The sequence below is a fragment of the Pseudoliparis swirei genome, chromosome 19 (assembly GCF_029220125.1).
Source record: "Pseudoliparis swirei isolate HS2019 ecotype Mariana Trench chromosome 19, NWPU_hadal_v1, whole genome shotgun sequence".
NCBI classification, from domain to species: domain Eukaryota; kingdom Metazoa; phylum Chordata; class Actinopteri; order Perciformes; family Liparidae; genus Pseudoliparis; species Pseudoliparis swirei.
The window spans coordinates 11,958,561-11,975,206 of NC_079406.1; the positions used below are offsets into that span (position 1 = coordinate 11,958,561).

General features: G+C 39.8%; 3 protein-coding genes across 5 annotated transcripts in view; 1 reads left to right on the plus strand and 2 right to left on the minus strand.

Annotated features, from left to right (window-relative positions):
- abcb7 (ATP-binding cassette, sub-family B (MDR/TAP), member 7) overlaps window positions 1–739 on the minus strand; it is a 36,864-nt gene extending 36,125 nt beyond the window's left edge. The window contains exon 1 of the mRNA XM_056440279.1: window positions 548–739. Within this exon, the coding sequence (XP_056296254.1) occupies window positions 548–739 (192 nt within the window). The remainder of the gene's footprint in view (window positions 1–547) is intronic.
- A 292-nt stretch (window positions 740–1,031) lies between these two features.
- Window positions 1,032–12,307, plus strand: uprt (uracil phosphoribosyltransferase (FUR1) homolog (S. cerevisiae)). Of its 2 annotated transcripts, XM_056440284.1 has the most exons (8): window positions 1,204–1,289; window positions 1,932–2,026; window positions 2,115–2,157; window positions 6,396–6,465; window positions 6,687–6,749; window positions 7,260–7,421; window positions 8,056–8,154; window positions 9,094–12,307. In XM_056440284.1, coding segments are annotated over exons 2-8 (546 nt in total). In that variant the 5' UTR covers window positions 1,204–1,289; window positions 1,932–2,024; the 3' UTR covers window positions 9,201–12,307. The 2 variants fall into 2 exon arrangements, with proteins under 2 accessions (XP_056296258.1, XP_056296259.1); XM_056440283.1 differs by lacking the exon at window positions 1,932–2,026 and having other exon boundaries at window positions 1,032–1,289.
- zdhhc15b (zinc finger DHHC-type palmitoyltransferase 15b) lies at window positions 9,413–16,215 on the minus strand. 2 transcript variants are annotated; one of them, XM_056440281.1, is made up of 12 exons: window positions 16,088–16,169; window positions 15,773–15,837; window positions 15,663–15,689; window positions 15,449–15,543; window positions 15,213–15,333; window positions 14,811–14,880; window positions 14,523–14,555; window positions 14,318–14,438; window positions 14,011–14,143; window positions 13,758–13,884; window positions 13,237–13,355; window positions 9,413–11,749 (listed from the first exon to the last, which is right to left on the minus strand). In XM_056440281.1, exons 4-12 carry the CDS (start codon window positions 15,506–15,508, stop codon window positions 11,706–11,708), a joined length of 828 nt encoding a protein of 275 aa, XP_056296256.1. In that variant the 5' UTR covers window positions 15,509–15,543; window positions 15,663–15,689; window positions 15,773–15,837; window positions 16,088–16,169; the 3' UTR covers window positions 9,413–11,705. The 2 variants fall into 2 exon arrangements, with proteins under 2 accessions (XP_056296256.1, XP_056296255.1); XM_056440280.1 differs by lacking the exon at window positions 15,773–15,837 and having other exon boundaries at window positions 16,088–16,215.
- Window positions 16,216–16,646: the final 431 nt, after the last annotated feature.

Here is a 16,646-nt window from a genome sequence, read left to right on the forward strand (position 1 = left end):
TGTAACATTAGACTGCATCAGACGGACCTAGGCAAGTGGCAAGTGGCAACCAACTTGTTGTTTAAGGGTAGAGTTGTAAGTCAATAACATAGGGCTGACACGTTAGGTTCCCCAGGTGGTCTTATCTAACGTGCACTGTCACAGCTGCACGTGCCTGGTGCCACTGACGAGCTGCATCATTAGCCTGGTCAACAATGATCGTTTCAACAGTGTGCTCTTTACTTTCAAATACTCAGCCAAGGGGGCAAAGTGCAGACCCGACTGGGACGTCGAGCATACAAGTAACGCTACTAGTTAGCGTAATACTAGCTAGTTAGGTTAGCTAGTTAGCTAATTAGCTGTCGCTCAGACGCTCAACGTTAGCGGTTCGTTGACTAACATTATATTGACGTGGCAGTCACCATTCTCGTAAACAAACTGGCCAAATCACCTCATCTAACTTCCCTGAAAGTTAGTCAAGAGCACTTTCCGTCTCTGCCCTTGCGCGGTGATAGTCACATCAAAAACACTTCGTCCTCTCCAGCCGGCCGACCCCCCTTTCACTCACCAAATATGTACTTTGGCGTTTACCGTCGGTCCCAGTTTCACGGCGACTTTTATTCCAACTGTGATACGAGCTCGCCTGTCGAAGGAGAAGCGCTAATTTCCGTCTTTGGAAGTGAATGCCGCATTTCAGCGGCAGCAACATCATCGCCATGTTGTTAGAGGAGGAAAGCCGTCGGCGCGCAGGTAACGTCATATCCGGTCATCGCCAACGCTGTCATTGTCAAAGCTAGCAAACGAGAAACTTGAAGCCACGTTTTTTACAACATATCAGCCGCTAGTTTGATTTCCATACGACGGGATTAAGCATCGACAGGTCGGTCAACGTTTTGCTGGCGGGCTGTCTCTGTAGGGGAGCTGCGTGTCTCTGAGAAACTCACTTCTAAAACAGCAGCCGAAGCTAAAGCAAGACCACGTTGTCTTCTTTGTCAGACAGCGGTTGAACTGGGTCTGGCTTCAGCATAGTATTAAGAGAACCCTTTTGATCTCGGCCTCAGGATGCCATGCCACAATCAGCAACTGAACAATGTGAACAGTGACCAGGAGCATCCAATGAAACAGGTACGGTTTGCAAACAACAACAACAGCAGTAGCAGCAGCAGCAGCAGCAGCAGCAGCGTGTCTCCAGTGCTGTCCAATTCGGACCCAACTGATGCCACCAAACACCAAGATAACCTGGGACCTCAGCTTAAACTGCTCCCTCTGAACGACCAGATCCGTGAATTGCAGACCATAATCAGAGACAAGTGAGTCCCTACTCTTCTATCTTGGGATCACAGCAAATAGGATGGTCGTGGGACATATTAAAGTTGTGTATGAGACACCACACTCGTTCAGTTTCAAAACCAAATGAAAAGGCAACAGGATCAAAACTGTAGAGTCTAGTCTCATAAAACTGTGTCAACATAGTGTCCCTAACTTTAAATATGATAACAATATGTAGTTCTGTTGGTTGGTGAAGGGTAGTGTAAATGATGGATTTCAGCACAATGGTATTGATGATTGATCCAATCAAACCCCTTCGATATAACTCTTGCCAGACGAAGAGCTGATTCACACTGGTGCTGTGTTGCCAAACATCCTTCAAACCCACAGAACTTTATCTTTCATATCCAGTGGATGTGCCAAAGATATATATATATATATATGAAGATCTGGAACAAGCTGTAGAAGGATATGCAGGATACTGTCAAGACTGTGGAATACAATGATTTTCCAACCTTAAAGCTACTTAGGCAAAAATAGAGTAACCGGATGTTAAGAGGTTAAATACACTTTCTTAGTCACTATCATAATAAATAACATGTTTAACTATATAATTTTAAAAACCCTCTAGAAGAATATAATAACCAGTTTTGAACAAAGCATCAATATAAAGTTTTGTGTAGTTTCAGCCTCATTTCCAATTGCTCCACACTGAGGTAAAGTCAAACTGGAAGAGGACACTGCTATCGGATCAGTGCCTAGTACCAATACCATAAATGTATGTATCATAACAGGAGACATGAGGAGGGTTGGTAAATTTTCCGTGAAAAGTACATTCTGAACTATGTACATATTCATTTTTTCAGGACAACCAGCAGAGGAGACTTTGTGTTTTGTGCTGATCGACTGGTAAGATCGTTACTTAATACTCAGGCATGAGAATCCCTCACCTTTCGGCGAAATTCGCCGTTTTGAAACCAAAATAGAGAGAGGGCGAGTGCAATCACTGGCACCGACAACTCAATGGCAACTCACTGGCAACTCACTGGCACCTCAGTGGCAAGTCTGTGGCAAGTGCCGCTCGGTGCCAGTACTCAGCGACAACTCACTGGCACCTCAGTGGCAAGTCTGTGGCAAGTGACACAGACTTGCATAGATAATGTACTTTTTTAGACTTACTTACAATATGCAATACGATATTGCTGTACAATACTGCTGTACTATATTGAATATTGTTTTGCTACTACTACGTTTCACTTCGTAATATATAACACTTATATACCATGATATGTATAATGTACCCGCCTTTCTTTAATAATAAAAAATATATAATTAATTTTTTTACCATGTCATACTGTTATACCGCCATGAAATTGTACTTTGAGGAGATGCCACTGTTAGTCTAAAGCGTAAGCACTGGCACTCAGTGACACTTGCCGGCACTTGCCAGCAGTTGCCAGCAGTTGCCAGCAGTTGCCAGCAGATGCCACTACTAGTCAAAAAGTGCCACTACTAGTTAAAAAGTGCCACTACTAGTCAAAAAGTGCCAGCAGACGGAGGGTCGGCCGCAGTGACGAGTCTGCGACGATTTAGTGACAAGCTTCACTCAAGTGCCCGGACAGCGGAAGAAATCACTTTCATGATCACAGAATGGAGGAGCTGCGGTTTAGCTAGATTGATAGATAGATAGATAGATAGCTAAAATAGCTAGATACACAGATGGATATATATATATTAGTGCTGTGAAAAATAACGCGTTAACTCAGTTAATCCAATTACAGGTTTAACTAGTTAATTTTTTTTTACGCATTTAACGCATGCGCAGAATGAGCTTCCAATCCGTCTGTTGTTGGTCGTTGTGACGAAAAAAAAGTCACTTGCAAATGAGCTTCCAATACACCACTTCAATCTGAACTCTGTCCGCTCTCATGCAGATGGTCTGTTCATCGGTAATGATCCTTCCGCAGGTTCACCTCCGGAAACCTTGTTACGACTTTTACTTCCTGTAGATCAGGGGTCTCAACACGTCGATCGCGACCTGCCAGTCGATCGCGGCGTAGTGTTGGTAGATCGCATGACATTAAAAAGATTGGCCCGCCCCCTGACATGTTCTCTATAGCACGTCTTTGTTCTTTTATTAAACTAAACGTCTGTTGTTGATCGTATCTCCACAGCAACATGTCATTTCTGTCTCTTCGCGTTGCATTAACACTTATCGATCTCCGTCTCGCGCCACAGAGCTCCGTCGCGCGCATCGGACCGAGCAAAAAAAAGTCACTTGTCAATCTGTCCACCTGTCCGGGCCGGTGAGGTTTCAGCTTTGCAGCGGTGTCCCCGCCGTCCCTTTCATCACGGCCCAGTTCATGAAGAAAACCCACACAGTCAGTTTGCCTCAGCAGCTGCTAGAGGAAGACTAGAGGCCTTTAGATTGTATCATGGTGGAGTTAATGGTTGACAAACAAGAGAAAAATGTTCTGTTTAACCCTCCTGTTACCTTTACATTTACTAACATATTTTACCCTCGGGGTCAATTTGACCCCAGCAATTAAAACCTCCAGAAAATTATTAGAATTAATATTGCTTCCCAAGTTTAAGTGTGAGGTACTTTATGTTTGTTTGTTGACCACCTAAATAGCCCTTTAAAGAAATAAAAAAGTTGATATTTCTTATATGTTTGACACAGTGAAAAACAGCCTGGGGTCAAATTGACCCCAAAGAACACCGACATTAAACATTGAATGGGGTCAAATTGACCCGAAAGGTAACAGGAGGGTTAAACATTCTGTTTAGGATGAAGATGTATTAATGTTCCATATGGAAGAAAACTGCTAAATAACTGCTGAGTTGCAGCACCATTGTATAGAAGAATGTATAAATGTATATATCCGTCTTTTGTCATAAATCTCTATGTTCTCACAAAATATACCGAAAATATCGGTAATATGTGATTAATCATGATTAATCCACAAAAACCTGTGATTAACCCGATTAAAAATTTTAATCGTTTCACAGCCCTAATATATATATATATATATAATTAGTGTCTTTTTGTAGACACTTACTTACAATATGTGATAGTGCTGTACATTACTGCTGTACTATATTTAATATTGTTTTGCTTCTACTACGTTTCACTTCGTAATATATTGTAGCGACCCTGTGAAGTGGCTGTCAATCAAAGTGTGGCACCGTGCGTGCTGGTCGAGGGGGCGTGCCTGTGATTGGCGGAGTAGAGGGGAGGCGGGGTTAACCTGTCGGAAAACGGGAGTTAAGGGTGGTTGACGGGAACCGTTGTTGTTGACGTTCGACCTGCTAAACTGAGAGGAACACGCTGTATGTGTTGGTGGATGCCCAATAAAGGGAGGATTAATAACGTCGTCCCGTCTCCGTGTCATCAGTGCCATAACGTCCGAGACGTTACAATATCATGGTATATAAGTGTAATAGATTACGAAGTGAAACGTAGTAGTAGCAAAACAATATTAAATATAGTACAGCAGTAATGTACAGCACTATCTTATTGCATATTGTCAGTAAGTGTCTACAAAAAGACACTAATTAATATATATATATATATATTAATTAGTGTCTTTTTTATATATACACACACATCCATCTGTGTATCTAGCTATTTTAGCTATCTATCTAGCTAAACCGCAGCTCCTCCATTGTGTGATCATGAAAGTGATTTCTTCCGCTGTCCGGGCACTTCAGTGGAGCTTGTCACTGAGTCGTCGCAGACTCGTCACTGCGCAGACATGCCGCAGACGCGCCTGGCCGACCCTCCGTCTGCTGGCACTTTTTGACTAGCTGTGGCACTTTTTGACTAGCAGTGGCACTTTTTGACTAGTAGTGGCACTTTTTGACTAGTAGTGGCATCTGCTGGCAACTGCTGGCAAGTGCCGGCAAGTGCCACTGAGTAGCTGCGGCAACTACTGGCAAGTGCCACTGAGTGCCAGCGTCGCTAGGGGGATCTCGCCCCTACTGCCAAAATAGGTGACTTACGTGAATCGTGTAGATCCGAAAAGTTTTTGTTTTGGGGTTGGGGGGGGGGGGGGTCAATAGGCCGGCCGGTGTTTATGAGATTGGAGTGGGACACGGAGAAAATGTGGAGTGGTGCTCTTCGCAATAAAACATCTTTGATGTGTCGCGTCTCGGCCAATCAGCGTCAAGATGTCTTCAGCGTTTGGTGGTTTAGGTTAGCTTGAATGTTAGTCCGCTACATCTGCTGCTGTCATGCTGCACGGTGTAGCGATACTAACAAAGTGCCCGTACGTTAAAAACGATGTGATTTAGCATATTTTTAGTATCGATACTTCATTAAAAGAGCGCGGGATCAGAGCCCACGCGCTGCTCCGTGTCAAGCTGTCTGCGCTAACTGCGCAGCGCTAACAGAGAGGGGCGTTAAGTGGCGGAATTTTCGGCTTTAAAAATAAAAATATAAGAAGATGCCAGAAGTGAAATGTTTAAGTTCAGTCTGTAAAGTTGTGTAACTCTACAGCTGCTCATCCTGATGAACTCAATCATCTGGTCAGATACAGACTAACGGCCTCATAGTGTATAATCAATGCTATGATGGCTCCATGTAGTTTCATTAATATCTTGTAGGCTAATACTAATATTACTGCCATTTGTTAAGTGTTGAAAAAGTTGGTAAAAAGTGAACCATACAGATATTGTATTTATTAATATTATAGATAAATATACCAGTGTCTTATTTATGGTATACTGTTTTTATGGTATTGTATCAGTATATTTATGGCAGGTATGGTATAGAAGATCGTGACAACCAGGTAGAGGCAGAACAGACTCAAGGAACAGACTCAAGGAACAGAGTCAAGGCTCAGCAGAGCTCAAGACTTGAAGACTTGTTCACGCCAAAAAAAAAGGAAGTTGGTTCATGAATGACCATATTATACACAATATTACTATTATTATAGGGCCCGATCACCAGAATGGAGGACCTACAGATTATCATACAACGTCCAACATCGATGTTCGTGGAAGTCACCCCCCCCCCCCCCCCGCGCGCGTGCGCCTATCCTCACCTTTTTCACTTCTGACCCGTTTTCATGCCTGAATACTACATACTGTACATGTATGTTTATAAACTACAAGCTGTACATTTTTTCTTTCTCCAACAACAGATCCGATTAGTAGTTGAAGAGGGTTTGAATCAGCTCCCCTACTCAGAGTGCACTGTAACCACACCAACAGGTGAGGGTCTCTTTCTCGATTAATCAAGTCACACTTTAGGTTTAAAGGTTTGACACAGAACTAATCTCCATCATTCAATATCCATTTAAGAGCTCACATATTCTAATAACACAAATGAAACTAGGTGCAAGGCTCCCATCCAGTGTTTTACCCTGGAGCATACATTACCAGTTGGCTGTTTTAATACAGCTACAGTGTTCATACTACGTTTGTCCCCTCAGGGTACAAGTATGAAGGTGTCAAGTTTGAAAGAGGCAACTGTGGAGTCAGTATAATGAGGAGTGGTAAGTCAAACCTGCCGTAGTGCACCTACCAAATTAGTCTCCTTTTAAGGGCAAGTATCATGTCTTTCATGCACATGTCATTTGTGGCGACTGCACTCATCCTGTACATTCTTTTATGCACATATTCATCAGGTCATTCCTTTGTGTGCTTTGGATTATTTGCTTTTTATCAGCAGGCAGTTTTTTTCTGTTCGTGAACTTTTTTTGATAATATTAATAAGAAATAATAGGCCAATTCTGTACTTTGCAGAATATATTATCTTAAGGCATAGGAGTCAGCAACTCTTACTTTCTTTGTCCGTCAGATTTAATGAGACTCTTATCGCTGTCAAATGCTAAACCTAATGCATTTATTGCAAACCCTATATTATCCTCTTATGTCAGTTATGCTAGGGCAGATAATGTAAAATATCTGAAAAAAGTAATGCTGGCACACTGGCTCCAAACAACAGTTGTGCTTTAATAAACAAGGTTTTGATCAAAGCTGTGTTCCCCTGTGTCTCCCCACAGGTGAGGCCATGGAACAGGGACTCCGGGACTGCTGTCGCTCCATCCGCATCGGCAAGATCCTCATCCAGAGTGATGAGGAGACACAGAAAGCCAAGGTCTACTATGCCAAGTTCCCTCCAGATGTATACAGGAGAAAAGTGCTGCTCATGTACCCCATCCTTAGTAAGTAACACAGGACTGATCACAGTTTATCTTCCTGATTAGTCCAGTTTACCGCCCTTGGTTGCACCTAAATGGCAAGATATGTTAATTTTTGTCCAAATGTAAAAACGCTTTAATGTATTTTTCATTTTGAGAAATCTCGCTTTAATTGACCTTCACTGTCAAGTCTGTGTTTCCACATCATACTGGCCCATTCACACTGTTCTGATAATTATAGCTCTCATGGGGGAAATTATAGTGCCCGGGAGATAGCTACCAAGCTGCTGAATAGCATAATGAGGACCAACACAAATAGTATTTTAATAGCCTGGTTTCACAAAGCAGCATTTTTCTGCTTTGTTTTTGAAAAAATATGACAGGGAGCAAGCCAGTTTGAAGGTATGCTTTATCATGTCAGAATGATGGAACATATGGTTATACTTACTAGAAATGAAAGCCTGCCTAGCATTCTGACTCACGGGCAGATCGATCAGCACGCGGCTCCAGTTCCTTTTTCAGATGCTAACATCAGTTTTGTGCAAAGCGTCTCATATTGTGACCCTTTTTTTTAAAATTTACAACAAAAATCCTGAAATCAATACGAAAAGTTTAAAATGAACACATGTGTCTAACCTTAACTTTTCTGTGTATGCAGGTACTGGGAACACTGTGATTGAGGCAGTGAGAGTGTTGATAGAGCACAGAGTCCAGCCCAGACATATTATCCTTCTCAGCCTCTTCTCCACGCCTCATGGTAGACCACCACAAGCAGCTCATCACCTATTTACCTTTGCTTACCCACCACATGTACACATGTTGTCTCCAATCTCCTTGCCACTCTTCTATCTGGTCTATCATTGTCTCCTTACAATGTACTGCTGGTAACCACAATGCTGATCCTGCTCAGCAGTACATACGGTTTTATACGAGTGACCAACGCAGCAGTCTTAAGAAAAAGCGTTTTCCTGGAGAAGTTTTCTCTTTCCAGCACTCTCGCGAAAGCATGTTGTGAGGATAATGTAGCACTCCTGAGGACTTGGCACACCATTCATCAAGATTATTTTAATTTATACCAACATAAATTAGAATTTGTGTTTAGTCCATTATGTTAACACACTGGCAAATCTGTCTCTGAAAATGGTTCTTGGAACAGTCTTGACTTATTGTAGTTGGACATCAGCTGAAAAGATTAAAAAAGATATGACCTTTAAGAGCTTTAGGAGAGACATGTTAATTATTTATCTTTGTATGTGTATTTCTGTACCATACAGCCAGCTGTGGTTCAGGATCAACTGTTTTTTAGAACTGGTGTTCTATACGACACGCATTTTAGTAATATATTGAACTCCTCTTTGACTTTTTCAGCTTTACTCTGTCAGCTTCAACAGTTTTTAGGCTCTACTATTGTACAGCACAACTGGCATGAATGTGGTCACTATAGCCTGTCAAGAACTTCTTCGTTAGGCAAGCTGAAAACGTCAGGGTGGACGTGGAACACAGAAGTCAGGATGCATCCTTTGGTGACAAATGGCAACCTCATCATTGAAAATAAGTTTGACTGAGTGTTTGCTTTTGTATCACTTTCAGACACTATTTAGTACTAATTCCTAACAGCAGCAGCAGTGTTGCTGGATATCTTAGGTTACATGTTCACACTTCATACATAGTGTAATACATTTTACTTTTCTCCCAGGAGCCAAATCTATAATCCAGGAGTTCCCTGATATCACCATCTTGACCACGGAGGTTCATCCAGTTGCTCCAACACATTTTGGACAGAGGTACTTCGGCACTGACTGAACGGAGGACAACCTGAGGAACATGGAATTGTTTTGAGTATATTTTGTCTTGTTTATTTAAATGCATCTCATGTTCTCCTCGTTGTGACAAATACTGCTACTATCTCCAAATTTCCTTAACTCAGTACAAAATGAGTCATCTGATTGATTTGATTTATTGTTTTGTGCTGTGTATTCTCATGCTAAAGAAAGAAGACGACACTGAACCATATGAAGAGTTCAACTTGGATCATTTTATTTGCATGTTACAACTGGTGGAAAATAAAGAATTTATATTTGTTAAAAGACAGAAACTGTATCAATACTTTTGATGGTTCAGAAAGTTTTGAAAAAGGGATGCGCCTCAATCACATACCCCAAAGACTATTCAAAAGGGACCATACTGTGCTCTCGCAATGTTGAACTCCAATCTGCAAATTGAGTATAATTAGTCATCTTCTCATGTTATAAATAACCTATTATTTGATAAAAGCACATTGCTTCAACCGTTTATTTTAAGTATCACTTGATGGAACAAAATATACAGACACCATAATGAATCAGTAAACTCAATACGCAGGGGAAAAAAGCTGAAGAACAATAAATAGACGCAAGATTACATGAAACACTCGACATCCACATCTTTCCTAATGTTTTATACATGCTTTCAAACAATGAATCATACCTCAGATAAAAGCAACACTTTGAATTAAACAATAAGTATGTATTTCTCAGATTGAGCAACATTTCTTTTGGCTTTCCCAACAGTAGAAAAACTGATCTGATGAAAGTTAATTTCATGATCAAACAGCATTACGGTTTGTTAAAAGACCTAACTGTTTACTGATACAAAATAAATATATGTACTCCATTCAAGACATCGTTATGAACAAAAGTACACTGGCTAAATAAAAAGTGCAAACAACCATTTCATTGATATAAAAAATGTCACACACACATATACACGCACACACAGATATGCACACATTTATATATATATATACACAGACACACATATATATTTATATATATACATACACACACACACATCTAAGGTGTGCCCTTATGATAAAAGCTAATTTCACTTTGCATCAAAGTGTTACCATTTTTGGGATGCCTGATATGATATTCAATGTTTCACCCTCCTGTCGCCTTCGGGTCAATATGACCCGATTCAATGTTTAACCCTCCTGTTACCTTTATATTTACTAACATATTTTACCCTTGAGGTCAATATGACCCCAGCTATTAAAATCTCCAGAAAATTATTAGAATTAATATTGTTTTCCAAGTTTAAGTGTGAGGTACTTTATGTTTGTTTGTTGACTCCCGAAAGAACACCGACATTAAACATTGAATCGGGTCAAATTGACCCGAAGGCGACAGGAGGGTTAAATATTGAATCGGGTCAAAATGACCCGAAGGCAACACAAGGGTTAAATGTATATCACAGTTTTTCATGTATGCTCATCCCAGACAGTAAAATCTAACTTTTCACTGCATTCATTTTAATAAGCAATATTTAATAAATTACAGGTAGAAAGCAGGGTCTCTGCAGATACAGACATGGCCACACACTTCCAATATAATAATATGGTCATCATAAATTATGCTTAAAGGGATTACTTTTAATGAGTCTATAGTATTCAAGGAAATTCCTGCATAGTATACCTTTAATTTTGCTGTAATACTCTTGTTGAGTAATTCATTTTTAAACATAGTGAAGTGTAGCTGTGAACCAGAGCTACAAATATATGCTGGTTCTGTTTTTATTACTGTCACCGGACTGATCAGACATAGATAATAGCATTTGGTCTCAATATTAATGCTAAAATATAAGAGTTCCTGCCTTAATAAGTGCCCAGAATGTTGGCACCATCTATTCGCAAGCAGGGCGCTGCATACATTCTCAGGAGAAATGGACTCACAAAAGACAAGAATAAATATATTAATAAGGCGGTGGTTAAATTAGGTATTACAATATACTTATGGTCGTTGAAAAAAGTAAGGTCCTATGTTAAAATGGTTAGAGACCCTCGAAGAGTCAAGAAAGCTGAATCACTACAAGAGATCTCTGGAGCACTACGTGCGTCAATTTAGAGACACCACTCTTCAGAGATAGTGGGTTGAAAGTGCAACACTGTAAACTCACAGCCCAACAATGAAACAGAGGCATATCAAGTTGTACAGTGCCAGATCAAAGCGTCCCAATTAACAGTAATATATAATATCACAGAGGCCGGAGCCTTGAGATGAACAACCAGAGGAATATAAAGTATGAAAAACCTGCAACTGGATTGTTTTATGTATGTATGTATGTGTGTGTGTGTGTGTGTGTGTGTGTGTGTGTGTGTGTGTGTATATATATGTATACACACACACACACATACATACGACAATCCAATTGCAGATTTTAAATCCACAAGTTTGGCAATGAACATCCATATGATTTGGAATGCTTTTGCCTATGTGTGTTGTGTTAATCCATGTCCTCTGTATGAGTGTCTGTTGTCCTTAAATGAAGTAACTATTCTTCCATCTCTATTGTAACAGAGGGGTCTTGGTTCTCAGCTGTGAAAAAAGACAAAAACAGAGCAAGTTCATCATGTTATTTCATCAGTCTTTGTTGAAACTGATTCAGCCGTTCCAGAAGTTAACATTATGTTGAATATGACCACCAGGTGGAAGCAGAATAGTACGGTGAGAAACAAATTCTTGTGCAGAGGAGATCAGTGCCTCCAGATTACTGAACACAAACACATTTGGGTTTTTGGTTTGTTTCACTGTCAGAAGTCTTTTTTGCTTCACGGCGACAAATTGTGTTGCGTAACTGCTTCTGGTGACTTTATACAGACAAGAGTTATTGGTTTGGAGGTGTGTGCCCAGTACCGTCTGTGACGATACAAAAGTGAGTAAAGGAATGTTTAGGTTATTAAGATGAAACCAGATCAACTGCTCAAGAATGTTCTATTATGGTAATGATGGAATTACAGAAAACTAGTGAGTCATAATAATGATTCTCATGTTTTATGTGAAGACAAGGGAAACAATTTTGGTTTGGTAATGCAATATTTACTGCAACTTAATGACTTTGTTTTATTATTTTAACTAAAAGATATCACCATGAAACCTCTCTACTTGATTACTTACATTAAGAATTACAAGTTTTCTGAAATGTTATGTTACAATATGCAAATGAGGCATTCTTTATCAAATGTGTGCTAATTTGCATATATTTCCAGAATATTAATCTGGACATTAGATAAACCAGTCTCAACATTTTAATTTCATTTTGTTGACAGAATTAAGTGAAAGGTTTCAAATGTTGATTACAGACATTAAAATAATTGGGAAAATGTGATGTTTAAATACGCAAGCTATTGGGGAATTTATGAGCAATAGATCAAACACCTGACTGAATTGTGGATGTTTCCTTTCCACTTGAAAGAAACTATGTTATGGCAGCAAAATATCAGAAAATCTCAAGACGAGTAGTGCATGAAAAACAATGTTTGCCTTTAAATTGTGGTGCTAATACTGGGATATTGAGCAGCTCAGGAAAATCTTTAGGATGCACTTTTCTCATTTAAAGAAAACTTATATTATTGCAACATTATAGTATTTGGGAAGGCTTTTGCTTGCAAATACAAGCACATACACATGTTTTTAAAATAAATTCAGAGTAAATTAAAATGAATTACCACTCAAACAGTTATCAATTATGGTATTCAATTCAATTCAGTTTATTTGTATAGCCCATTTTTTTACAAATTACAAATTTGTCTCAGAGTGCTTTACAATCTTTACACATAGACATCCCTGTCCCAAAACCTCACATTCATATTCATATTGGCATATTTACTGGGGTTAAGACATAGTCGTCGACTCAACTATTTAACAATATTGGTCCAGTTTATCAGGTGATTTTTTTTTTACTTGAATACAAAATATATTAAATGATTAAAGTTGTAAGAAACTGAACTGCAGTTTGTATTCAATGAACTGCAAAGAACACATGGATGTATAAATATGCCTATGACAAAATGAAAGTGACTCACCCAAGCTTCCATCCTCAGAGCCATCGTCCGACTCCTCCCACATGTCCTCATTGGCTAATAAGGGGTTGTGGGACTCAGAACTACGATTCTTCAAGGGGAAGTAGTGGCCATTCCCTTGGCTGATGTGTCCAGAGCATAAACAAAAGATGGAGGCTAGTTAAGGAACCATGACCATTAGCACGTCCCCGCCAATGATCCAATTCCTCATACTACGTTTTGTTAATTAGCTCCAACACGGCTACATATAAAACATCTCTGTATTCTGCAGACAGTCAACTATCCATATCCCCTGTATTCTATCACATTACTAACTAATAGTATATAAATGACATGCATGTTGTGTGGCATTATGTTCTCTGGTTTTATATTTTAATTATGTCAATTACAAACATTTCTTGTATAGAGCTATGTCTAATATTTAACAAATGCTCATGCCAAATAAGCAGCACCCCAGAATTAATGAGCAAGAGGAGGAAAATTGGTTTATTATGGATCTTAACTTGCTGTCTCTTATGACTCACCTTGTGAAAACAGGAATGAACCACAACCTCCGATCCTCTCCAAATACCTGCTGCAGGTTTCTGCGTGTGCCGACATTAAAGCCATTTCGGTCTGGTCCATTGATAAAAACTGGAGCTGAGAAGGCCTCTAGAAAAATAATTAGAATATGATGTAAATTCTACCACATCTAATCAAACAAAGAACCTACAAGGTAGTGAGAAAGGTTCATGAGCAAAATCTTAGGGGTTCTCCAATAAATATGTAAATCCTCACCTAAAGTGGATCGGTTCTTGGCAACCAACCAACAGTGGTAGCCAAAGAGGAACATGAGACTGACGAAAAACATGAGGGCCACAAACATAAGGAAGAGGATGTGGAACTTCGCGGGCCCATTCGGCAAGTCACCCTGGGCGAGAGAAACAGGAGAAAAAGAAACCCAAAAAAAGGTATAACTCATGACCTAGGGTTTAGTTCTCCATTCTTGTGGAACTGCAATAGTGCTGACTATGTGCAACTACATCTGTTTCATATAACTAAATTATGTTAGGCACGAGTGATCATTCAGACTAATGACACTTACCACCCAGAATTTGAGAAAATACTGAAAGACTGTAGCTGCAATGAATACACAGTACAGCATTGAGTAGGAGAGGAAAAGCAGGAAAAACTTGTAGTTGGCAAAGCCGATACAGTTGTTCACCCTAAAAGAAAAGTACATTTGGGCATCAGCACATAATTAATGCATACATTCCTTAAAACAAGGAAATGCAAGCTGAGTGACTTACCAGGGACAGTGGTGGTCCATCTTCAAGACACACCTTCAAAGAAAAACAGATTGACGTCAGGTGTACAGTACAACAGATACATTAAATCAGTAAATACTTTAATATAATAAATCTCCCACTTTTTATGCAACCTTCTTTACACGTGTGATAAAAAGGTGTGATCTGATTATTTGTGGTAAACATCTGCTCTGATTGATTCTAGTCATAACCACATTCCCAGGCCAACCAGTCTCTCCTTGCCTTGAACGATCTCTGTAGATAAATGGATTGAGAAGGAAAGTGACTTACGTTTCACAAACCGAGCAGTGGTGACAGCGGTCAGGCTTCAATACCTGGCAGCGGTCGCAGAACCTGGTAGCTGGAGACATAAGGATGGCCAGTTAAATGAACAACATTTGAGCTAAGCTGACTTACTCTAGCCTAGGACTTACTCTTAGTAATCAGCACTAATGAAAGAGATGCATTGTCTGAATACTCTTGATGGGGGATGCTCAAGAGCACACACAAGGCTAATTGCCCTCGCCAACTTCTTTTCAACACTCACGGATTATTTTCGAGATGACGGCCTGTGGCTAGTGTACCTCCCTTGTAACTCCTTTAACTTTGAGATATGGCAAATGAGTTCATAATTCCATATGAAATAATATCCTTGCCGAGTAACAATTTGTAAATTACTTAAGGACCATTTACCTCCAGATTGAGCTTGACTAAAGATGGGCAGTTTCTTTGCAATCTCAACCAGGATTTGTTTCTGAGCATCTGGCCTCTCTTCCATCTCGTATCTCTGCTTGTCTGAGTATGACAGCTGGAACTAGAACAACACACATGCATCAGAAGCAAAGGCATATCACTTTATATTACCGTTTTATGGTGCAATGAATCAATAACACGGCGTTCAGTCCGTCATCTTTAACAGTTCAGGATACCTTTTTGCATGGTGATGCAGGAGGGGTAAATATGGACTTCCAATAGGTCCAGGAGAACATCACAAAACAAACATGAAAGACCAATAGATAGGCCACTGCAAGCACACACACCAGGTGGGTTAATTTACTAAACAACCAAACAATAAAAGTAATGTAATGTGTAGCACACTGTATTGTACACTGCTTATAGCACAAACATGCGTGGGCAACTCACCTTGTTCCAGTGTGTTGGTGAGTGTAACTGTAAAAACAAGAATATGGCATAATAAAAACACAAACCGGGTGCCAGAGACTGGCAACAATGCAGCATCTGTTCCCCCTTACTTTATCAAAAGAGGCACAACATCTAACGGCTAACACGACGAGCCAGACTGAAAGGTTGTAGCTAGCTGGAGGAGACACAACAATAGACTATGTATGAACACTAACCTCTTAGTAGCAATGACACATTTAATAACCAGTAAATTTTGAAATAGCTAAATGTTCCGTTAACTTAATAAAAGCGCACAACATCAACCACTTCCGCCTATTTTGCTAGCTCCTGCTCTGTTTCACACGATATTGTTATCAACACTGCTGTGCGGCAATCTGCGATGGCTACAATTAAAACGGTAAACATCTACTGTTCATCATACTTACAAAGACATAGCTCAAATACGTAGGCGTAGTATGACCACAACACCACGCAGGTTATTATAAGAACAGGTATCCAAGAGAAAACCCTTTGACAGCATCTCAAACCTCTGGAGAGAGCCATATTCCCCTAAACTCTGATCTGCGCTCGACTACCATTCCTGGGATTTATCCATCAGTGATATCGGCGAGCGATTCGCCGCAAACCAGGTGACAGCCCTGCGCTTGGCAATTGGATTTCTAAAATTGTAATTTATTACAGTATTATGGAAATACAACTTTACATGTTACATGTAGTGCACCTAGAACGCATTAAAAAAGGATAAATTATAGGAAAACGAACCAAAAAAATCAAGTTAATTTACAATAGTATAATTTATGAAGAAATAATCAGACACAATGATTCCTCATATAATGTCCGCAGTCACCAAAGTCTCTTCGTCACTTCTGAGCTTTGGAACATAATAATATGCATCATCAATAACACATATTAAAAGAAGACATTCCGCCACAATATGCTTCTTACATGTTGACAAACCACAGTAAAAAAAAAAGTAGAATACGG